This window comes from Tetrao urogallus (genome assembly GCF_951394365.1).
Source record: "Tetrao urogallus genome assembly, chromosome: 1".
NCBI classification, from domain to species: domain Eukaryota; kingdom Metazoa; phylum Chordata; class Aves; order Galliformes; family Phasianidae; genus Tetrao; species Tetrao urogallus.
Genome location: NC_136813.1, coordinates 64,945,650 through 64,970,209, shown reverse-complemented (window position 1 = coordinate 64,970,209; position 24,560 = coordinate 64,945,650). Strand labels below are relative to the sequence as shown.

Sequence of the window (24,560 nt, the reverse complement as noted above, 5' to 3'; positions counted from 1 at the left end):
TTTTCTGACAAGAAGTCTATGACTCTTTTCGCAGTCTGTATGTTGTCTTAGCTCATCATTTCACAATTGTCTTCCTTCTTTCATTGTGCATATGGTATTGTGTGGAGTGCCACGCTCCTGTACGCTGCTGAACAAATGGAGCAGGAGAATTTCAATGGCTGCAATTAGTGCAATATGAGCAGATGTGAAGAAATTTGGCAGGACGTCTTTCTTCATGCTCTCTGTAGCTTTCCTTGTATTTGATGGAACAAAAGCATTGAGCAGGAGAGTAGAATCAATTGTTTCCAGTATAGTATATGTTTATGGGGGTAGTGTATTTCTCTGGCAGAACTTTCTGTGAAATGTTTTCATTGCTATAGTGCTGGTTGTACATCTGGGGCCAGCTCCTTAGATGTTGCAAATCAGCATAACTCCACAGAGATAATAAATGGAGCTAAACTGCCTGATGTGCACATCAGACATTTGGTTCAAAACAAGGAGTGAAGTCCTTCATAGATTTATATTTCATGCATTTTCAACTAAAGTCAGGTAGGATTGTGCTGGAGGCATATATCAGTAGAGAGTTTGGCACAGAGTTTGTACTTGCATCGCTGTGCCAGATTAGTGCAGCAGAAAGAGACAGATTGGAAAACACAGACGAGTCAAAGACTCATCACTTCTCAAATATAAGATGTTAAAAGTGCTGCTTCCTTAATACAAAATGCCATGAAAACAAACAGAAGGGAGGAAAAGAGGCTTCTAAATTCTATGTTTAATAAAATAACCACTTCCAAAAGCTGTTTTTTATCACATCTTGTCAACTCCTTGAGATGAGTTTCTGTTATTCACAGACAAATGGTTATGAATTTGTAAGTTTTAATTAATGCTTCTTGTTTTCTCCTTTATGTTAAAAATGAGTTATTGCTGTTTCTTTTTTTCAATAGCAATTTGAATTATTATTATTTGAAATGATAATTTGGAAGTGCAAACAGAAAATGTTGAACGCATTAAAACTAAACCAATGTGGACTGGGCTTTAGTAATTCATAACATAACAAGCCCTCAAAAATACTGAAACAACTGTGATGTGAAGATAGGGAGAGTAGATAGATAGGATAGATGATGCATGACTAAGATGGCAATGTTTTCCATAAATCATACAGTAATGAAAGAAGTTATCAGCTGTGGGGTGCTGATAATGGCTTTTGTTGTCATTCCTCTTTTTTAAAACTTTATTATCCTCTCTCCCACCTCAACTTGATTTCCAGTAAAGAAAGACTAACTGGTGCTTCTGGAAGCTACCTTGCTGACTTTTTATCATCCCCAACCTTCCATAGATGTTTATCCCAGTGCAAAGTTTGCATATAATTGCTACCACTTGCATCTCCTAGGGTGTTGTAGCCCCTCTGTTGCGGTTTGACTGTGGCATGGTCTTTTCATCAGATACTGTATCTTTTTCTCCTTTTTTTTTTTTTTTTTTTTTTTTTTTTGGAGAAGTCTAGTGAGGAAGGGATGTTGTTTTTTCTCAGTGAACTTGATTTAGGGACTTACTTCCACTGTGACTAAAAGTTATTTCTGACTGTCTTCAGATTACTTCACTTTAATATTTTGTTCTAAAGCATCTGTCAATTGAGTTATTTATTGCACTGCTTCTTTCTCAACTAATTATCCCAGTAATGTGAAATATTTTTCTTCTTGCTTGTCATCAGGCTTAAATCAAGCCTTGCATTTGTCATTCTCTCAGAAAAGCAATGTTTGAATGTTTACTTTTGGAAAAAATGGGGTAAGAACATCAATGTCTTCAATTAGTGAAGAGGTGAGATAAGGGCAAATAAGCAAAAAGAGTTCTGTAAATTAAGACATCTGTGCAACATTTTGATGGGCAACAAGAAAATAATTAAAGAATTGCCTTTTATGGTAAGATTTAAAAAAAAAACGTGGTGATTAAAAAATGATAAATCTTAAGATTTCTTACTAGAAAACATAAAGTTTCAATATTTCAGTTTAGAATTGTTCTTGTTTAGGCCACTCAACAGTAAGCTCTGACATTTTGGAAGATTTGATGGCATTGTATCTCCAGAACTGGCCGTTTCCTGGCATATGTGTACTATGGAAAAAAAAATCTAGATTTGCTAGAACATTCTAGAGTTGCTCACACAGTATACTTGATTTGAAGAGACAATATTTAAGACCAGGATATCCTTAAAGACTGTTCTTGTCTTCAAAGTGAATGTCAGGATGCCTACTAGAAGGCTGGTTTAAGCAGTTTATTCACGAAAGTACCCCTCTATGCAGCAGTTCGACCTTTCCACTCAGTTGTGCCATCTTCCTGTGTTCTACCTTCCTGCAAAGGGCTGTGCTCCTTTGAAGCCCAAGAAGAGGTCAAAGAGTGGCGAAGGATCTGTTGGGAGCCACCCAAGGGAGATTGCTCCAAGTCTCAACACTAGCTCATTCTGTAGCCTTCATTCAGCTTTTCTAAGGGGCATAACCTCCCTGTCATTCAATGAGAGAAGGCTGGCAGCGAAGTGAGGACAGAGTCCTTATAGCCAACAAGGCTTCCCATGCCCTTGTGTAGCGTGATGTTGTCCATGCTCTGACATGGTATGTTATTATTCTTAAGTTCTCAATATCTGAAATGGCAGAACTATTAAAAATATAGAAAAGGTTTGTTTTAAAATAACTGTGTACTAAATACATGTTTCTTACATTTCAGATGCTGTCTAAAATTCCTGAAAATTTCAGTCCTTTTTATCTTTGTGGTAGTCTGCTCTGTAAGTATTGAATTAGCTACCTTTTCCTCTTTCTCCTATTACCTTTCTTACAATTAGTTGAAAAATGATATTTGGTTTTAGGTGATAAAATAATGTCTCATGGATGGGAACAAGATGGTAAAAACTAGAAATAGTGTTCTGGTCCTTATGCCTAATTAGACAACTGCTCAGTGCACTGCCCTCTACCCTGGACCATGTGGCAGAGAATTTAGTTTTAGGAGAGTGTTGGAATTTTAATGTCATCAATCTTGCATTTAGGATGGCTCTTCAGATACTACTTAAAGCCTGGGAAGTATTGGTATGTTTTCCCCCTTGGCAAAGTGTGTATCTCCTCATGTACAGCCTTTTGAGCAGCAGTTCTCTTGTGGAAGATACTAAAATGTAAACATTTTTTGAGGCACTCTGCTTCCTGTGTGGCTGCTGAAAATGGGCAGTTGGGAGCAGTTCCCACTAGTGAGTATTTACAGTAACTGAGAGTAGGCAGGTCTTCCCCAAAACTGAGGACTGAAAGGAAACTCTAGAAAAAAGACAAGGGAAGAGCTGTGATTTCTAGGAAGATGATAGACCCAGAGTGTCTTTGAAAAATCTTTCTTTCTGTTTTGTCGCACTCTTCATTCTCTTTTACTATTCTATGGTACTTTTTTCTTCCTTTGTTGACCTTGTCTTTCTCTGAAAATTATTCTGTCCTTCTCTTCTTTTGCTGAAGACTCCAGGCAAGCTTTTTGTTTTCCTGTCCTGTCGTTCTCAGTCCTCTTTCCTTCTGCCCTTCCCACCAGAGCTGCTCTTGCTCTTCATTGTACCTCTCTAACCATATAAGTTCATCATCATTTTTGGCTCTTAAATTCACCTAACCATGGTGTCTGTAGAAACACTGGGATAAAATATATTGAAGATGTGACCTGTAGTAAGTTCACTGAGGGAAAATTACTTGTCCTTGACATGCATACCTGGGCTGCTTTTCAGCTTTGGGGGAAACTTACCTGAAATACTGAAAGCAATCTTAAGATTTAATGTATTGTTTGAAAGTCTTTAAGTTTCTGATGTAAGCTTAAGATATTTTTTTTCCCTAGATTTTGTTTGGCATTTACCCAGATCAGCGTGTGTCCTGGCAGATGTTGGCTGTCTCGCCTCTGGAAAGCTTCTGTATCCTTCCTACACCGAAGAAAACTTAAGCTTTGTTAATGAAATGGTTGAACTATTATTTTCTCTCTTATACTCAGAGTGGATTTAGTCTCCTCAGAGCATGTGCTGCCCTTAGATTTGTTCTTTGATGCAAATTGCAGTTGTGCATCACATCCAAGCCGGCCGTGATGAATAGTGCCTCTCTGTGGTGCTTTGTGGTTCCCATCCAGTTCTTACGTTGAGATTCTGCATGAAACCTGAAGTTTGAAATCCTGGTGGGATCAGCTTCTAGAAAATAGCTATGACTGTGACCAGTACAGTCCAATGGCTGCAGCCATTACTCCCCCGGCCAGGGGCTATCATCTGTAGCATGTTTTAAGGATCATGATGCATGATTCATTGCAGGTGAATGCAAACCTGTGTTTGAAAGGCCTTTGAGGGATGAGCATGATGAACATTCAGTTAGTAAGCAATCAAAAACTTTTGCTAATAAACTACCTTTCTTGTTTCCAATATATTTCTAATTTTATCAGTTTGATCTGCAATTTCTTTTACTAATATTGGAAGATGATTCACTATGGATATATTTTATGAGCATCTAGGGAGCATCATCTTTTGAAAAGGTGCAGTAAGAGTTAATTCTTGAAAGATTCATTTTTTCTATTTAATTAGACAGGTCCATAGCTTTAAGGAGGCAGAGTCCATTCTAAACAGATTTGTTAGCGTTCTCACTATTGCAAATAATGGCACAGTGTTACACAGTTATTAGTAGGGTAGATGAAGAAGAAAAGGTTAGTGCTTGGGGGCAATTTATAGTGAGAAGCAGGGACTGCTTTTTGGAAGAGAGCAAGAGAGCATTAGCAGGACAAATGAAACCTCAACAGTTAGCTCCCATCGCACCAGGGCTGTAATAGCTCAGTTTGCTGAATCAGGGTGTATTAGCATCAAGTCTTTGAGATCAAGTTTTAGTCAACTATCATAGCATAACTTGAGGACTGGATCTCTTTCCACAGATTTTGCACTGGGACCACAGTTACTGCTCTGTGAGCGTTGATTCTGCAACTGGTTATTCTTTTTTCTTGTTTCAGGGAGTGCTGTTCAGACTGGGATAATGATTACAATCAAGTATTTCTTTATTTCATGTTTTACATGTAATGTCAAGATGCTTTAGCCAAATAGCTGTCAGACAGAATATAGCATTCTCTTTCTTTATCTGACAGACCTGGAGGTGAAGCTTCTTTGTGTCATATATGTTGAACGCTAGACATTCTGTCCTTGCATTCCTACTCACTGAGCTGGGAGTAAGCAATCCAGAAAAGTTTGAGAAGAACAAGAAAACTTGTTTCGTTTTCAAGGTGACAGAATATTTCAAGCAGAAGGGTCATTGAGAGAAATTTGTTTCTAAGTGAGATTTGGAAAAGGTGTGAACAATTCTGAATGTCATCTCACCATTGCTACTAGTCTTTGGTCACGCAGACATAAGCTTGTGTGTTTGTGTCGCTTTGTTACATGGTGAAAAACCTTTTGGCTAGGCTTGGATAACGCTAACCATTTAGAAAGCAGTGTCAAAGATGTGATTTATGCTGGCTGAAGATTGCAGTATTCTCAATGGACGTTAAGAGGTAGTCTGAATGTCTACAAGAATTTCATGGTAGGCAGACAGGTGTGCTGTGATAGCTCTTGTCACCAAGCCCATAGAGGTTGTGTATGAGACTATGGGTGGAAGTGTCTTAGCTCATGTGATACTAAATTATGCTAATGATATGCTCTTTCCTCTTTGCTCATGTGTCAAAAGCAGTTGAAATGTCTTTAATAGGTACTAAGTATCATTTACTTGTTTTATTTTTTTTTTTAAATCCTTCATCTCATTTCTATGCTTTTCCAGAAAAACTCATGTATTTTGAATTGTGTATTGAGTATATACACTCTTATGAATACATATGCATACACTAGAAAAATCTGAAAAATAATAAACTAAAGGTGGAAATTTAAATAATTAAAAAATCAAATGGAGTCACTAGACTTCATCATTCTGGTGTTGCTTAGATATTTGTGTTTTTTTTTTCTCTTATGCACACAAGGTGTCAGACTTGTTTGGAGCTGTGACTTTCTCTCTCTGGCTGCTACTTCTAATATAGTGTGTCTTTAGCACTTTTCCATTTTCTCTAGCTCCTGTTTGATGTTTCCATACCTTTGTTTATTGCTTGCATTTACTTTGTTTGATTTTTCCCCACTAACTTCTGTGTACATTTTAGTATCACACGTATATCTCCCTTTGCTTTATCTATCCCCATGGATTCTAAGCAGACTGTAGTGCTGAACTGTGCTGGCTGTAGTTTCTGAAAATTGAAGCTTTCCTCCTGTGATTAGTAGAAGCTTTCTGTGTATGTAAGATGTTTTTTAACTCTAATTTGCCTATTGGTGCAAGACCCAAATTAAGTGGTTTAGTATGATTTTTTCAAAGTAGTGGTAATATTGTTCCTTTTTGACAAGACTTAGGATTTATTTGCTCTTAAATTCTAACAATCAACTCTTTAATACCTGACAGAAATAAGTTTATGATAAGGCAAACTTAAAGGATGCTTTTCTGTAGGGAGCAATATTCATTGCCCTTGTTAGTGTAAATCTGTGAAGCATTTTCAGACCTTTTGCTGAAAGGCCTTATGTTAAATGGGAAGCATCAATAAGTAAAGGGATGATACGCCTTTGGAAAGTGGGCTATAAAAATAGAAGAAGAGATATGGAGTCTGAAATATTACAGCATTTCCTATGTTCTGCCACGTACCTATCCTAAGACATGAACGTATTTATTTTCTGTAAGTCCTAAGCCATTCAAACTTTCAAGTAACTACAGTCAGTTAGCTGGTGAATTACAGAAAGAATAATAAATATTCATTGTGCTTATTCATTAAACACAGAAGTTTTCAGTCTTGAAGAAAGTTCTGAAATACTTGATGGATCCTGTTTGTTCCTTCATTTCAAAAAATTTCTGCTGTGACCTAAGCAAAATTTTAATTCTTTCTTAAGCTACAGAGAGCAGACAGCTGGAACAGAAATCTGCAGTAACCTTTGGAATCGAACTAGGCTTTATGAAATTCAGAAATAATGGGGATTTGTGGACACTATTGAGGAATTACTCAATCAAACTTTACATTCATTCATTATCATTTAAAGAAGGGTCTGTCTCCCTAGTAGAGTACCTTCTTTTCTTTCCCTGCCCCTGGTACATTTGTTGCTATTTCTATATTTCAATGGTAGAAATATAGTTTTTTTAAAAGAAAAGGTAAATCTTCTTCTAGTGCAGTCCTGGGTCAATGGGTCTCACATCATCTCTGTCCCTGACAGGTTTTTCAGCAAGTCTTGTTTGCTTCCCTCTCAAGAGCCACAGTACTCATGCCAGTTACTGCTATACATGAGGGAAAGTTAGGGCAGTCTAGATGCAGCAATTTTGTTTTCCTTTTTGAGATTGCTTGTCAGAATGTACTTCTTGTGGTCCTGAAACCTAATAATAACTAGGGAGTGGAATTGTTTTTTTTCTGTGTCTGGTCAAGAATTCTACAATTTTTAAATATATTTTAAATCCTGTCAGTCCTGATCTGATTGCTTCCTTTATATGTTTGATATCTCCTCATTTTAATTCTTTGGAGTGAGGACTGACATTTTGCAAGTTATTTATATTTGCACAGCACCTGCTGTAAAGAGTTCCTTACTCATTTGCTCTCTGAGTACTATCACCACAAGACAGAACTTAGGGAAAATACATCATCTAATGTCACGACTGAACCCTAAAAAAACAGAGTCAAATTGACTAGTGGCCATTTTCACTGGTTTAACTCTCTCCTTGGTAGCTCTGGGAGATTTCATCATGCCCTAGCCAAGCTTAAAATATCAGAATCAGAAAACAGAAAATATATCTTATCAGTAATAAAATATTGAAATTTACATAATAGGCTAGATTTCTTATTTTGGTTGGATTCAGTGAAACTATTTGAAAAAAAAAAAAGTATGAAAGTTGATAGGGGAGACATTAGACAGAGAAAACAAGATATGCTGACCTTATTATCAAATTCCTTGCTGAGGTAGAATGAGTTTGAATGATGGGTGCAAATGTGTTAATCATAGAGCAAGAAAAGGTCACTAGAAAAACTTGTAATCATGCCATGACCATTGGTGACACTGAAAATCACCTTTTCTGCTCCCTGAGACAGAGATATTTATAGAAAGAAAGACTATGAGGAAAAGAATGCACTTGGGGTGTTGAAAGCTTTTCAGCTTCCAAGAACTTAAAAAATGGGTTCTTCTCCCAGGCAGTATAAAGTAACTAACTGAATGAAAAAACAAAACAAACAAACAAAAAAACACAACCAAAACAAAACACCACCAACAACAGAACAAACAAACAAACTCCTCAGATGTTGCTTTAGCCCTCTACTGTCAGACAATCTTAAGTCATTTTTTGCTTGAAGAAGACATTTAAAAATTATTTGTTGCTGGAAATGAGCTAAGCATTTTGGTCTGCAGGCAGTATTCAAGCTTCTAAGAGGATGGATGAAGACTAGACCGTATTCATTGGCAGGCAAAAAAGCAGAATATCAAGGCATATTTGAGAAAACTAATGAAACTTCTGAAACTGATAGAGCACAGAGAGAAAGGGTGGAACCAAAGTAGAGAAAAATGGAACCAAACTCTCCAAAAAGGGAAAAGAGGAGGAGGAATTACAGTGAATTTTTCAAATGGGGAAACCAAGAATTATAGAAGAGCGTGAATTTCCGCTTTGTATACTTTGAAGAGATGATCAAAAGACAAAATTGCAGAGAGATGTAGAATTTGTAAGAATTCTGAGAACATTCTTAGAATGTTCTTAACCCTGGTTAAGAACAATATATAAAAATGGATTCTAAAGCCCAGGATGAAAAAAAAAAAGTCTTTTAAAAATGAGAAAAGCATAAGAAACCAGCATGAGCAGCCTGGTCATATATCAGGATCATTAGTATATATGCACGTTGGAAGCTCAGTGAAAGAAAATCATTACATGTAATAATCTCAAGGTACATTTTACAGGAAGCAGAGTACATGATATAACTAGGTGTTAAAGAAGGCATAAAGTCAGCGTGCAAATAGAGAGTCTCTGTCAATCATGGCTTTTCAGATGGTTCTGTACATAGTGCATAAATGCCTGGATGGAGAGTAAAGCACGGATTAAGTACTTAGGGTGTGACTCATCCCTTCTACCTGAGTTAGTCATTCCAGGCTCTATTTATATAGTTCATAGACAGTTGGTGCTTCTAATATGATGGTGCAAAATGAGACAATGAATTCCATCTCCCCTTTTTCAGTGATTTAAAACGAATTAAAGCAAACAACTCAAAAGCAGATGTCCATGTCACGGAAACAGAAACTGGTAGATGAATAACAATAAAAATTGTTATAAATTAAACAATGTAAGTTTAGCCACTGTATCCTGTTCCATCTTGTGGTTTGTGTAAGCTACAGAAAAGTGAAATGATATGAGGTCACTCTTGTGTGTTCTGAAATACCTTCTAGGAGCAGAAAATACAGCTCATGGTTTAGTGCTGAGCGATGGACCTAGTCTGGTGCCAGATGTAATTACATAGAGCCACTCTGTAGTGGTGCACAAAGCATATGCAACCCCAAATCCCTTGACGGGATAATTCACAACAGTAATATAATTTCAAGAATGGAACTACATAAAAATGAGGCAGCTTAGCCAAAGTGGAATAAAAATAACAGCTCCAGCTTTAAATCTTGTCAGGGAGATTTCTTGCTTTAAAGGCACATACTGAAATTTGTGTTTCATAAATGTTCAGAAAAGAGAAAAAAGAAAACATGTATCATGATTAAATTGCAGAGTTAAAGAGAATATTGGAAATAAAAAGACAGTTTCTAAAAGTTGAAGTCATATATGAATGGTCAAAATGGAAAAGAGACCGCATTCTTGTAATATAAGGGAAATATAAAGCCAAGGTAAGGCACAACAGAAGTGTGCTGAGGAGCAGACCGAGAAAAATGGCTGGTAAAAATCCCACCTTTTGGTTTATCTAGGTGTAGCTGAAGTTTTTTTTCCTGATTTAGCCTGAGTCTACCTTTCATAAAGGCTGTGATCTGCTGCTGTGTAACAATGGAATTATGACAGTTGCTAAATAGAGTTTGGAGAAAGATAACTGTTGGAACTTCAGCAGACCAGAGAATGATGTTCAGTGCCACCTGCACTCAAAGGAGAATGTTTTTATGTTAGGAATCTTTCTGATGGTTTTATAAATGTTTTGAAGAGAATGGAAAAATGTTCTTAAGTATGCCCCTATTTAGAGGAAAATAAGCTAAGAACCACTCTTCTTGAAAATTTTCTTGAAAATGTTTCATTTTTCCCCATTTAATTTTAAACATCCTGTATAATAGCTTCTGAATGTGACATCTGAGTAATTATAAGATATATTTTAAAAGTATTTCTTAAAAGGAAGCCTCCTTAACTATATGCACCTGAAGCTTTTTGAGACATAAATTACTGGCTACATTTCTGATAAAAAGCAGACAGTCAAAAAGTGTCCCAAATCATTGGGTTAATAACTTTAGGTCAGCAGGCTTATAGAAGGTATAATTAATGTCTCAAGTTAGAGATATACATATAGTTCCAGTAGAGAGTAGTATTATGTATTAGGACACCAAAAAACTATGATGCCATGTCACAAGTGGAGTTTGTCTCCTGATTCATTACTTCTGGAGTTAATTTTTATGGTTTCCTGTGAAATTTCTTTAAGCAAATAGATGCTTGTGTTTGTTCATGTATGTTCATTCTTAATGAACAGTGTGTCAATGGTGATGCTGATGGCTTGCCAAGCTAAACAGGGAGACATTTATATTACTTTGCAAAGTACTGGCTCCTGACCTGCCACTAGGTGATAGAATCACAGAATGGTTTGGTTTGGAACAGAACTTAAATCCCACCCAGCCCCAATCCCTGCCATGGGCAGGGCTGCCCCCCACCAACTCAGCTGCCCAGGGCCCCATCCAACCTGGCTTTGAGTGCCTCCAGGGATGGGGCACCACAGCTTCTCTGGGCAGCTGTGCCAGTGCCTCACCGCTTCCGAGTGAGGAATTTTCTCTTTATACCTAATCTAAATGTCCCTTGTTTTATTTTAAAGCCATTCCCCTTGTCCTATCACTAAGCTTTCCTTTTTCCCCAAGCCCCCAGGGATGATTCTTTCTCAACCATGCCAAAAGTGGATTCCTAGCAATACTGTGTTTAAACAACCCTAGATGTTCTCAGACTAGTTGAGCCAAGCTTCTAATATGTTTGTCTCTCATGGTTGGCTGACTTCTCAATTATATGAGTCTAGGAATGTTGTTTGACCACATTTCATGCTAGATGCTCAAAAGAAAAAGAAAGAAAAGATAGAAAAGGAGTTGAAGGAGAAAGACAATTAGCATTCTCAGAGGAGCTTGATTATGTATTTCTAGATGTTAGAAAACTTATGAATTAAATTTTGACCAGAAACCCAAATTCTACACCACAAATGGAGAATTGATTCTGATTTAATTTTCCACATGGTTACAGCTTGCACAGTGTTTTCCCCAGTATAATTTCAGGTATGTTTAAATGGCCCAGTTAATGATGCAGACTTTCTTCTATACAAGCACTTAAAGAGCCTTACTTCACAAGCTCTCTCAGAGACCAATCTCAAGATTTGCAAGGAAAGGACAGAAGGATTTGTTGTGATTCTGTAAGTTCTTTTTCCTTAGGAAACCAGGCCAAAACTGTGCTACTTGGTGAAGAGGTAAACATCTGTTTTCTTCCTTTCATAGTTCCTTATGTATTTTAGCATTTTAGGTGAGTAATAAGTTTTCAATATAAATTGACTCATCTTTTTTTTTTTTTTTTTAATTGGAATATCTTCAACTCACTTTTACTGGAAACCTACACCTTAACAAGTTTATTGACAGCTATGAATTTGACAGACTTTCGTGACTCTGCTCTGTTGAAGTTAGACATAGGAGGCCCATTTGCAGCAGATGTAGCTGACGAACAAACACAAGAATACATTTTAGTACAAGTCAGCCAGACTGAAGAAACTGGATCAAGGAGGAGACGCCAACAGCAGGTGATGGTCTTTGTATTCTCTTTCACTTTTTCTGAGTTGCGTTCAATCTTTTGTTTTTCATCACTGTGTTTGAGCTGGTTGTGTTTTTCCCTGTGGTAAAATTGGTGTCAACATCAGCATTAGAAAAATAATTAGAACAGCAAAGTTACATTTTCCTCTGTCATTGTGAGATTTCCTCTAGCTTTCAATACTTATCAAAAATCTGTAAAACATATGTCCCTTTAAATTTCACACATTAAAAATTGGCAACATTTCCAGAATTGTCTTAGAAAGATGAAACAAGTGCAAAGTGCCTTTTCACACTCACTGGAATATATTTTCACATTTTGTTGACATTATTTTCTCACACACGCCGTCACCTGTATTGTCTTTAATTCTCTTCAGGCTTTGACATTGTTTATAACAATGTCGTGCTGCTCCCTTCTTGAGAACTCAGTGAAGGAGGATCTTTTATGATGTGCCATTGTGTATCACTGAACAATGGAGAACAGCTTCATCATTTAATAAATAGCATTGGCATATAAACAGCAGCCTCTCATTCCATATGAGGTGAATGTCCTGTCTCTACCAGTGACAGCTTAGCCTGTAATGTCAACAGTTTTCCCATGTACAGCCAATCTTACAGTCTACATCAGAAGATTAGTTCCACTACCTCAGTGTGCTGAACAAAACTGCAATGTCAGTTACTCTCTCAAAAGTCCCAAGCCTGTGATGTGGAGGTTAACCCATGCTGCTGGCCGCGATCCCCAAGGATCCTCCACACTGCTGCAGAATATCACTTCCAGCTGGCACTCCAGGGATGGTCCTGGAGGATGGTCCCAGAATGAGAGGATGAGTTTGCACCAAACTGAGAGCTGCTAATATACCTAACGAAGTGTTATGAATATAGCCTGGTGCATGTGTTCTCCATAGTAAGTTCTCCAAACTGTAAAGGAGATAGAATGAAGAGGTATGAATGATAAAATGAAAAGGCAAATGGTATCCTGGTCTTCATCAAAAGAGGGGCGGCCAGCAGGGACAGGGAGGTGATTGTCCCCCTCTACTCTGCTCTTGTGAGGCTCCATCTGTAGTACTGTGCCCAGGTATGGAGCCCCAGTACAAGAAAGACAGAGAGCTGTTGGAGAGGGTCCAGAGGAGAGCCACAAAGATGATCAGGGGACTGGAGCACCTCCCCTATGAGGACAGGCTGAGGGAGATGGGCTTGTTCCATCTGGAGAAAAGAAGGCTGTGGGGTGACCTCATTGCAGCCTTTCAGTACCTAAAGGGAGCCTACAGACAGGAAGGGAATCAACTCTTTGAGAGGGTTGATAGCTGCAGGATGAGGGGAAATGGTTTTAAGTTGAGGGAGGGGAGATTCAGGTTGGACGTCAGGGGGAAATTCTTTACCCAGAGAGTGGTGAGGTGCTGGAACAGGCTGCCCAGAGAGGTTGTGGATGCCCCGTCCCTGGAGGTGTTCAAGGCCAGGTTGGATGGGGCCCTGGGCAGCCTGGTCTAGTATTGAATGTGGAGGTTGGTGGTCCTGCATGTGGCAGGGGGGTTGGAGATTCATGATCCTTGAGGTCCCTTCCAACCCAGGCCATTCTGTGATTCTGTGATTCTGTATAAAACCTCAGAGACTTACCACTTTAACTGATGTTTATAATATTACCATATCTGACTCTTTTGCAGGTGGTATACAACTGGTCTTTACCCTTAAGTTCAAGAAGAAATCAGCAAATCATCACAACCAGAACCTTTCAGATACCAAACAGGTTGGCTAAGAGACTGGGATATGAGCCACTGAAGTAGTAGTTTACACAGACTTGATGGTAAAATAATAAGATAGCATTTTAGAAATAATATGTCACTCCCTGTTTCAAATGGTCAGGGAAGTGTGAACCCCTTTTACTTTTTGAATGAATTTCCAAAGTTGGGTTATTTTCCAAACAAAGGTATTTGTAAGGATAGAGTGAAAATATTTGAGAAGTCTCTCACAATTGTAAAAAAGAAAACAAAACAAAACAGCACATAGATATATTTATAGATATTCGTTATAAAACGAATATTCGTTTTCACTCAAGAAGAAAACAGAACTTCTCTTCTTTTTCCCAGAGGCACCATCTTCTTAAACATTCAAGCTCTCCTGCAGCAACCTGGAAGTGTTCCTCTCTCCATGAAACATCAATACCTTCATGCAAATATAGAGGCACAAGTAACAATTGCATCCATCATCTTAGTAGGCGTCTATGTGCTGATCATACTGGAAGTAAGTCATGTTTTGTGTTGTAATTTTATTTTTGCCCTTCACTGCAAATGGAACATGAGGAAGAGTTTTGTTCTTGGCATTTAACATACTTCTAAAATCTGTATCTGAATCTGTGCTGTATCTTTATTGTTATTAAGGAAATAAATAAGATATGTGTGAGGAAATTGTTCTGAATTATAGCCAATTCTGGCTTATACAAAAGTTATACAAACAATGCAGTGGTTCTTGCATATTCTTATGTTAGTGTCTCTTTATGTTTTAGTACTTTTTAAAGGATTATAATTTGGCTGTGAGAGTAAAAATAATTTTGGTTCATAAGAAGTGTGGAAAATCCTTGGTTAAAAACCAATTAACTTAAAAACACGTTAAGAAAAAAAAACTTTGGTTATTCTTTTTTCTAAGGAACCTCAAACAATAATTTGGTGTGCTTTGAAAAGGTTAAACTGAGCACACTTTTTAGTATGAGTGACATTTAGAAATGCTTTTACTGTGCCACTTAGAGAGGAACTAGAATCTGAATTAACATGAGGAAGTCAAAGGATGCAGGAACTTTAAACATTTAACTTCATTTGAAAGTCTTGAGCTACCAAATTCAAAGAAAATGCTTTAAATCAGCACCAAGGATGAAAAATATGTCAGAAATAACTCAAGCTCCAACAGATATCTTTGAACTGAAAACACCTACTTTCTGAGTATCTTGAAATAAAGTACAGGTGCAGGAGCCTACATTTTATTCCCCCCCTTTTATTAGTTCATGTGAGTGTTAACAATCTCGATGAATTCTCAAGTTGAATCACACCAGATTTCTACTTGTATGAAACATGAATCATGTCTATACGGCATTTAGTAATGTCTAGCATGCTTACCATATCTTTACTGTAACTTAAATTTTTCATCGTGTTACCTGCTAAAATGATAAGAAAGATAGGTGAACAGCTTCTTATCAAATATTAATGGCACATACAATATGACAGATACTTTAGACATTTAGATTTGGTCATTCAGGAATAGTGATTTATTTCTATGCATTTTATACATGAAAAAGGAGATTTAATATTTAGAGAGGGACTTGGGCTAGATATTGATATAAGTATATGAAAGCATGCAATGCAACATCAAAACAATTGTAATGCTTTTTAGTGCAGCTTTTAGTTTTGAAAAAGCTGTGTAATCCTATAGCAATTGCAAAATCTTGTTTTTTAAATATATGTAGTACCTGAGGTTACATGTTTTCATTGTAGAAAACCACTTTGGAACAATTCTTGGGTCAAAGGAAATGAAGGTTTGAAACTGAAGAGCAAAGCCAAGGAAAACATTAATTTTCCTGTTGTTTATAAGAAAAAGCTCTAAAACCACTAGTTTTTTTTTTTATTGTTTCCGTGAAATGATCAAGGAAAAATTTCTGTTCTTAGCAGAAAAAAATATTTCATCACTTTCAAAGACAGAAATAGATCTTTACCTGTAAATTTTGAATTAAAGATGTGGGAATTCACCTATTGAATCATGGTTTTAGCTTTCTCCAGAGTAGCTGTAGAAACGACAAATGCTACAACTAGAGTAAATTTTAAACTATAAATATATAAGCTAGCAATAACTGAGATAGAAATAGAACTTCACTGTTTTTCAGTTCCCCCATGGATCTCTTCCAAGAGATGGATGTTAATATTTTTAGTATATGTAACACTGGCTTACCTCATATTTGCTATTTATAACTTTAGTGCCTGAAGTTGTGCTTTCTCAACACATTGCACTTTATTCCATTAGCTGTTATCACTGTTAGAGAAATCAATTGGTGTTGCTGCAGGAGTGATCTCTCATGGATTTTCATTTTCTGTGCTGTTGCTCTCCTTCTTTTATCTGTCTTTATTGCAGTTTCCTGTGTTTTATTAATTGTCATTGCCAATATAGGTTCAACTTCAGGCAGTGTGTACACCCAAGTGCATTTTAGAACTATATTTTCACTTATTTTCTTTTATCTGTGAAGAAATAGTTGGGATTTTATCTGTCACAATGCACAAGAGCTATCTGAAGGTTTGCATCTAGCTGCTCTTGCACAGCACTTTTCCCAGTACAGGAAATCACATCACATTCCTGAATTCAACAGTCCACATTCTTCCACATTCCTGAACTCCACAGTCCCCATCGTTTTTGTTAGTCACCAGGGAATGTACAGCAGAACAGGCTGCAAGAGCTTTTGCCTCCCACAGACACAGATGATGGGAAGAACTCTGATGAAGGAGCATGTTGTGATTGAAAGACGAACTTCATTTACTGTAAACTGTCATTTTCTCCAATCTTACACCAGTTCAAAGACACAGGAAAATTCTGCTCTGAAGCAGTTGTTTTCATCTTTATCAGCACCAAATCTGTAGGACATACATCAAGTACCATTCCCTGTTCAGTAGAAAAGTCTCAATGTCTTCTGAAAAAAGACTGATAGAATCATAGAATGTCTTAGGTTGGAAGAGATCTTATATATAATTTAGTTTCAACCTTCTGCCATGGGCAGGGCTGCTCCCCACCAGCTCAGCTGCCCAGGGCCCCATCCAACCTGGCCTTGAGCACCTTCAGGGATGGGGCACCACAGCTTCTCTGGGCAGCTGTGCCAGCACCTCACTGCCCTCTGAGTAAAGAATTTCTTCCTAACATCTAACCTAAATCTACTCTCTTTTAGTTTAAAGCCATTAATTTCCCCCTTGTCCTATCACTATCAGACCATAAGAAGTTGGTCCCCCCCTTGTGGTAAGGGCCAAATTAGGTCTCTCCAGAGCTTTCTCCAGGCTGAACAAGCCCAACTCCCTCAACCTTTCTTCATAGGAAAAGTGCTCCAGGCTTCTGATTATCTCTGGGGCCTCTTCTAGACCCACCCCAACAGTTCCACATCCTTTTGGTACTAAGTCTTGTTACGCTGTGGAGCCTGGTTTCTTCATGCATTTATTTTTAGTGTTGCTTCTTTTAAAACTGTTTATATGTTATTTAATCCTAAAAATTTGAAACGAATTTCTGGCTAAGAAGATACTAATTTTGCCTCTCCAGTTTCTAACGGTTTCTTTTATATACTTGCCAGAAATGTGAATATTTTTGTACTTCACCATCCCACTCTACTCCTTGATATTGCCTTTAACTCTGGATATCTCTTACTTACATTTTCTTAGTAAGACCTGTGTGTTCTCTTTTTTCTTTATTTTTCTTTTATTTTCCATATAATCATTCTTTCCTTCAGAAAGTGGACATTCATCCACTTGAAATTGGTTTTTCTTCATATATTGAACAGTTACATCATTGCATTTCAGTCTTCGCTGCCCTCCCCTTCTCCCAGAGGAGAAAGAAGAAAAATATATATTTCTCATGGTATTTCTGAAATAATCTAATCCATACCATTTTGTAGACTTTGTAGAAAACAATGTAGTATTTCATTTTATTCTTGGAAGCCAATACTGCACAGGAAATTAAAGCAAGGGTACATTAAATTAAAATAAAACAGCAACAACAAAACAGAATAAAAAGATAAAAAGGTAGTTTGTGTTTACCTGCTTTGATCTTGGCTCTGACCCTTCAGGGTTCCTGAGGAAGAAATGGATTGTAAGTATGCTTTCACCCAGGTCTATGGGGAAAGCTGGTGTAAAGTGCAGATGTCCAGAGTTTGATGTTGATGTTGCTGTACTAAATTAGTTCACAATGTATTTCAAGAAAGACTCTTTCTAGTTTTGATCCTCAAAACATGTAGCCCTCTTCGATTGAGAATTTTTCAGAAAAAAAAATTCTAACTAAAAATCTTAGAAAATTTACTTATTGCCTTCTTATCTGAAAAAAAAACGTTTGAAGCAGAAAACAATATGTTCTCTATTGCCTTCTTTGATCAAAATTAATTTTCCACCACAGCCCTTTTATATTTGTATAAATTATTTCTTACACTCTATTTGCTCAGATTTGATAAGCAGTCATGTAGAATCTTTTTTTCCAGTGATACAGCATAACCAAGTAAAAGTGAGATGGTTAAAAATCTCATTTTTTCCTATGCAATACAGTGAGATACCTTTGACTTCTCCCTTTTTATGCGTGGTAGAGTATACAGGTAGTGGGATAATATGCTGATTACCTTTTAAAGAAATCTATCTGCCTATTCTTATATTAAAATATTTGTTAATGTTATAATGTTATATTAGTATTTAGACAAAAAATCTTGAGTTGATAAAGCTCTTATTTGTTATTAGTAATTGCATATTTGTAGTTATGTTGGAACTGCATTAATTAGGAATATGTGCGGAGGAACCCATTTATGATTACAGCATAGAGATCACTAATTTGGATAAATTATTAATTGCGTACTCTTGTTCAATATTTTCCATTAATAGTATAGTTCATGTTGAGGGCTAAAATGGAGTGTTAGCTGTTTATGATATTTAAATAAACCAGAAAGTATGAAGGAAATGATCTTTAAAAAATGTTTTAGTGACTTTATTAAATAATGAAAAAGTTACCACTATCATGGTATATGGAATGAAAGTGATACTTTCAGGAATTTGAAATTCTCCACTTGAGAGCCTCCACTGAAATTGTTTTATCACAAGAATTATCATTCATATTCCCTTATGTAGCTAACTCTAAGGAAGATCTTGCTGGTATCTTCCAAACAGCATTTTAGTGACCTGACATCTTGAATGATTTTTACAGGTCTATATTACCTTTTAAAATGCAAATATGTGAAAGTGCAAAATCCGCCCTTAAAAGGTCTAGCTTCTAATTTTTTGAAGCGTGGACTTATAATCACAATTTTATTAATTTATGGAAATGGACAATATCAGTTTCTTTCCATATTTCCTTTCTATTATTAACTGGTTTAAATTATGAATAAGCATCCCTTAAGCTCAATTACTTTAATACAAAATAGAGTGATTTTTAATAGCAACTAACCAGCAGAAATTAGCTGCAGACATCAAAATTACTACACAATTTAGTATGCAGTTTAGTGCAACCATTTTTCCAGCATTGTGGGCTGGTTGAACCAGTATCAGAAATCACTTATACAAATGAAATAAGGAGGTTTTTTTTTAATACTACTGTCCATGCTCACAAAGTCCTTTTTTTTAATAAAAAAAATAAAAATAATAGTAACAATAATAAAAATAATAAATATACTTATTTCGAATAGGGTGGCTATTTGAATACTTTCATGCTTTAGAGAGGGAATAAGAAAACTTAAAAAAATATTTGCTAGGTTATGAAACATAATATGAAGAGACTGTGAAAGGCTAATCTTAAGGGAGATCTTTTTTTCAGATGAGGAGAGTCATAGAAACTCTGGATGAGCTTACTCTGCATGGTTTCTCACTTCCCATCCATTCTCATATTGATTGGTGATTAAATATAGACAGAAGAGTGTGGATTAGTCTTCCCACTTCCACATATGACCTACCAAAAATTGCTAGTAAAGGGACAGAAGAAAATCCATTGCTTTTACTGGAAAAGACATTGAAAAAAAAAAAAAAAAAAAGAAAATCAGGACAACTGCTCTCCTCATCCCTTAATATATTCCTGCAGTTATTATTTCCAGTCATGTTAGTTTGTAAAAATTGTGAAGTATTAAAACACTGTTGGTGTTGGCAGAAAAATAGAGTAGGTTATCAGAAGAAACCATCTATATTTTTTAGTGAAGAGTCTGAGCTGTATCTCATCGGACAAGACAAAATTTGTCCTCATCTGCCTTTATGACTGGGGCTGGTTAGGGAGAAAAAGAGCACAAGGTGGGGGCAGAGCTGAAAAAGCAATGTCCTTGTGTTTGCCAGCCATCCTCCAGCTGTACAAACATGACAGAGAGCAAAGACTTCTTGATTCTCTTGGTGATCTGTGCCATTTTACATGAAGATAGATATTTACATGAGATAGGAATGGAGCCAATGGGACCCATGGAGCAAACTTGCTAGATGGAGGCATAGATCATTAGTGCTGGTTGTTCCATGAAATCTGAATACAGTGTGGTGACACCTAAAATGTAAAATCCAGTAGAGTAATCTAGCTTCAAGAAAAATTTAGATACCTCAGGAGCATGCTGACTGCATCTTTCCTCGACGGCAGGTAATTTTAAGTCTACTTTATTTACAATGAGAGTGATGAGGTGGTGGAACAGGCTGCCCAGCGAGGTTGTGGATGCCCCATCCATGGAGGTGTTCAAGGCCAGGCTGGGTGGGGCCCTGGGCAGCCTGATCTTGTATTAAATGGGAAGGTTGGCAGCCCTGCCTGTGGGTTGGATCTTTATGATCCTTGAGGTCCCTTCTAACCCAAACCATTCTATGATTTTATGATTCCATGATAATTTGGAGACCCTAGTAGAATAGAGAACTATATTCAAATATCTCCTATTGCTTTTGTTTTTTTTCCCCAGCTGAAAATGTGCAAGATAATAAGGGCTGTCTTGCCAGCCCTTTCTCAAGAAAGTGATACCTTCATGAAATAGAATAGACGGCATGCACTGGGCAAAGGCATTGAAGCCTATAGAGTTGTGGTAGGAGGCAAAGTCTGCTGAGATAGTTGCTATAGGACTGGACTGAACATGTAGATCAAGATGTAGGGAAGATCCATCCCTCCTGTTTCCTGGATGGAATTTTTTCCAAACTTTACTCTGGATATTGTCTCTGTGTTGGTGAGGCCCAAACAGAAGCTTGTGACTGAGCTAGTAATTAAGCAGTATGGACTGTGAAACCTTGCAGTCATTTATTTCCTTCCTCTGTTATAGGAGGATCACAGAATCATAGAATATCCTAAGTTAGAAGAAACCACAAGAATCATTGAGTCCAGTGTGACTTGTTTGGAGATACCCATGACTTTAAAGCAGCTGTGCAGGCATATTACAGGTCATTTCTTACAAGCAGCAGTGGATTGGTACTGTCAAGATGCCGTGATTTTTACCACTTAGATGGAGTAGAGACACTGCCACCAACAAAAAGGCTCCAATAAGACACAGCTAGCACCAGTTAGATAAACTACAGTTAGAACTGTAACTGTCAAAACTGCAAAAAAGAAGTGTAAAGGAAGCACAGAGTGCTTTAGGGCAAGGATAGAAAAAGTTAAAATAAAAATACTGTATTAGCAAGCAAAATACTCAGTTTGATCCCAATTTGCTCTAAGAAGCATTTTGTATTATTTATCTGAGTTTACAACCACAGTTGTCTGATTTTTCAGATCTATCTTGGTGAAAATCTGTCTTTCCTCTATATGTGTGTGTGTGTGTGTACATACAAGTGTGCCCTTTAAAGAAAAATGTCTTAGATGTGGTGCTTCTTAGGCAGTACTTCTGTAGTGTGTAAATTGACCTTAATTAAGAACTTCACAGAAAAAAATTTCCACTGGATGGTGCTGCTCGCTATTCTGGGAAGTAGATGGCATTGCTAGCTTTAAAAGGTGCTAGCACCTAGGCTCCACTTTCCACAGAATGTTATGCTTTTCAGTAATAATAGGAGTCATATTTCCAGTGCTAAGTGTAAAAACTAATTTCTAAATGTCCATTTTCTATTCTCCATTGCCTTTTAAAACTAATTTTTAAATACGATATGTTCAATTTTTGGAAGACTATCAAGCACAAACGTCTTGCCTTTCTTCACTGACTGTATATGTTGATTTTTTTCTGTTTGTTTTGTTTTCTGTTTGAGACAGGCAATAGAACATTAAATTAGCTTAATTGAATGTTGCTGTACAACTTCTACCCCGCCTACAGCAGAGTTTTAGAGGGCCATGAAGTTGTAAAATTTTAACAAGGTATTAAAACTGACATACACTTCTAATGCACACAATCATGGATGAGACTGCTCTGGGATTGCAGATGGTGTTTTCCTTCAGCAAAGACAAAAATAACATGGGAGAATGTAGGGAGCAGACTTGAAGTTTTGTGACTTTCTTCATTTAATTTCTTTGCATTAGAAATTTTAATGTAGTTAGACTTTAGGATGCTGTGATAACTGGGGGAATACAAATGATTTCATCTTCTTTTTAAGAAAACATTCCATAACAGCAAAGGTTTTGCAAGACTGAAAACTTGTTGCCAGGCCAACCTGTCAATATACAATAGTTTTGGTCATGTCTGCCTGTGGTAGCAGTCTGGTTTATCATCTTACAGGTAGCACCACCACGTTCTTTTCTGGCTCAGGACCTGATATCTCTACTTTAGTCATATAGCAAATATTTTTTGTAGGTAAAATATTGCAGGATTTGTATGCTTTGAGACATGAAAATGATTTCTATCCTGTCTATTCACAGGGTTCTACTTTTTATTTGTCTGACCTGATTACACCAGGTCAGATTACACCAGGTCCAGAGGTCCCTCCAAACAATTCTGTGTTTCTGTGATTCATTCATCTTGGTGTATCTCTGTCGATTTTTACATTAAGACAAAATCCCCAAATACAGAGCAAATAAAAACGCACACTTTCAACATTTGAGTCTGTGAGACTCTCAGACTATCAGATATTACTGAATTTTCCTAACCAGTATTTCCTGAAGGATTATAGTTTTCTTATATCAGAGTCCTCTCAGCAGGAAAAAGCTGGAAAACACTCACTAATGACTTTAATGGAATAACTGCAAGATATGACAGACTCCTGTTTTTTTAATTTAACTAATTTATTTATTTTATATGAATCTCTTAGAAATAGCTATGATGGTATATGGCGATCCTAAGCACACATTTCATGCTTATGCTAATACTATCATATTGAATTACCACTGAATTTTTTTGAAAATGAATAATCTATATTTTTTTTTAGGTACAGTGATGTGTTTTTGATATATATTGAATTACAAAAATGAGCCTGATACTAAGATTTTCAAAAAATTAATTCTAGTGTAAAGTCTAATTTTACGATTTGCTCCCTGTGTGTAGGTACAGCATATAGATAACATCCTAATTTTCAGACAAAGATATAAATAGCTGTCCTTGGTCTTAGTGACTTTTGCAATGCTTTTAGTACCTTTGGAATCTTAGAGGTACACAGTATTTCAACATCTGTTCCCCATGTGCTTGCCCCAAGAACTATCCCTGAATTCTTCATCAGTGTAAGGTATACTTTCTAAACTGAGTTGAGCAACACTCTTCTGGTTCATTAAATCCCTGCAGAATTTACTTGCTACTACCTACCTAAGTAATTCTAAGGCAATTAATTTTCTGTTGTCCATTTTGCACTAGCTCTTGAGTCAGGTTCCCCGTGAGGGGTTCCCAGGCACAACGAGGAATGCTTTGTGGCTGAAGGAGCAGCAGATCTGCTTCTGCAGAGCTCATGTAGGGTGAGAGTGAGGATGGCTTTAGCTGCCATCACCAGCTGGGGGGAGGTATGCTGCTTTGCCTTTATCACTGGTACTGGTTAGATGGGCTCGTTAATGTACGTGAGCATGAGGGAAATAAAATATGACTGGCTCCACTGACTTTCCTTTTTTTCTGCTCCAGTCTCGCCTATACCTGACTACAGCCTGCGTTTCTAGACTACTAGTTTATATTCTGCCCAGATTGTACAATTTGTCAGAAGTGGAGCACATTCCATAAATTGAGCATTTCATGCCATTCAGCTTTGAAATCTGGATCTGCTGTGAAGCAGAGTTCAAAGTATTGTGAGGCTTTTTTGACCTTTGTTTTTTCTCTAACATAAGCACAGATTTTCAGTTATGTTAAATGATAGAGTAAGGAAAAAATATTTATGTTAGTTAGCAAAATAACCTTTTTTTTTTTTTTTTTTTTTTTTTTTTTTTCCAAATATCAGTTTGGGTTTCAGTTTTTGATGGCAGTTTTAGCTTTTGTTGTTCATTTTCCAAACCATAAGTGGATCAAATCCACATGACATGAAAGACTGAAATTTTGTCTGTATCTTACTAAAACTGTTGGATTAGTCCAAGGTAATGCAGAGTACCAAAATTTATGAAGTATATGATAGCAAATGGTAAAATGATCTTCACAGAGGATTTCTGAACATATGTACTGTAGCAGTTAAGTTAATACTGTCTTGACTGTATGTAGGAAAACCAAACTCTTCCTCTTTGAAAAAAATTCTTCTTCCTCTACTGAGGATATTTTTAACACAGTAAAAACTAAAACGCTACTAAAACAGAAAAAGGAAATGATATAAAACATTAAGTCAGAAAAAAAATTTCCTAGAGCAAATTTTATTTCCATTCTCTTTGTCACTGTCCCCTGAGAATAAACTGTTGAACTATAGACTTTGTGAAGTCTAAGAGGGATTTGGCTGTGGGTTTTATAGCAAAGGTCTCAGCTGCTGTGGAGGTGGGTGGAAAATGTATAAAGCTCATATGTAAATAAAGGTTTGTGAATAACCACCTCCTGTTGAAA

The 24,560-nt window shown here is 36.8% G+C and overlaps 1 protein-coding gene across 1 annotated transcript in view; it reads left to right on the top strand.

Moving 5' to 3' along the window:
• Positions 1-24,560, top strand: part of OCA2 (OCA2 melanosomal transmembrane protein) — a gene marked incomplete at both ends in the record, with an annotated part of 205,850 nt that overhangs the window by 24,239 nt on the left and 157,051 nt on the right. Inside the window, 5 exons of the mRNA XM_079544452.1 lie at positions 2,692-2,749; positions 3,820-3,892; positions 11,831-11,988; positions 13,657-13,739; positions 14,080-14,233. Of these exons, the coding sequence (XP_079400578.1) occupies positions 2,692-2,749; positions 3,820-3,892; positions 11,831-11,988; positions 13,657-13,739; positions 14,080-14,233 (526 nt within the window). The remainder of the gene's footprint in view (positions 1-2,691; positions 2,750-3,819; positions 3,893-11,830; positions 11,989-13,656; positions 13,740-14,079; positions 14,234-24,560) is intronic.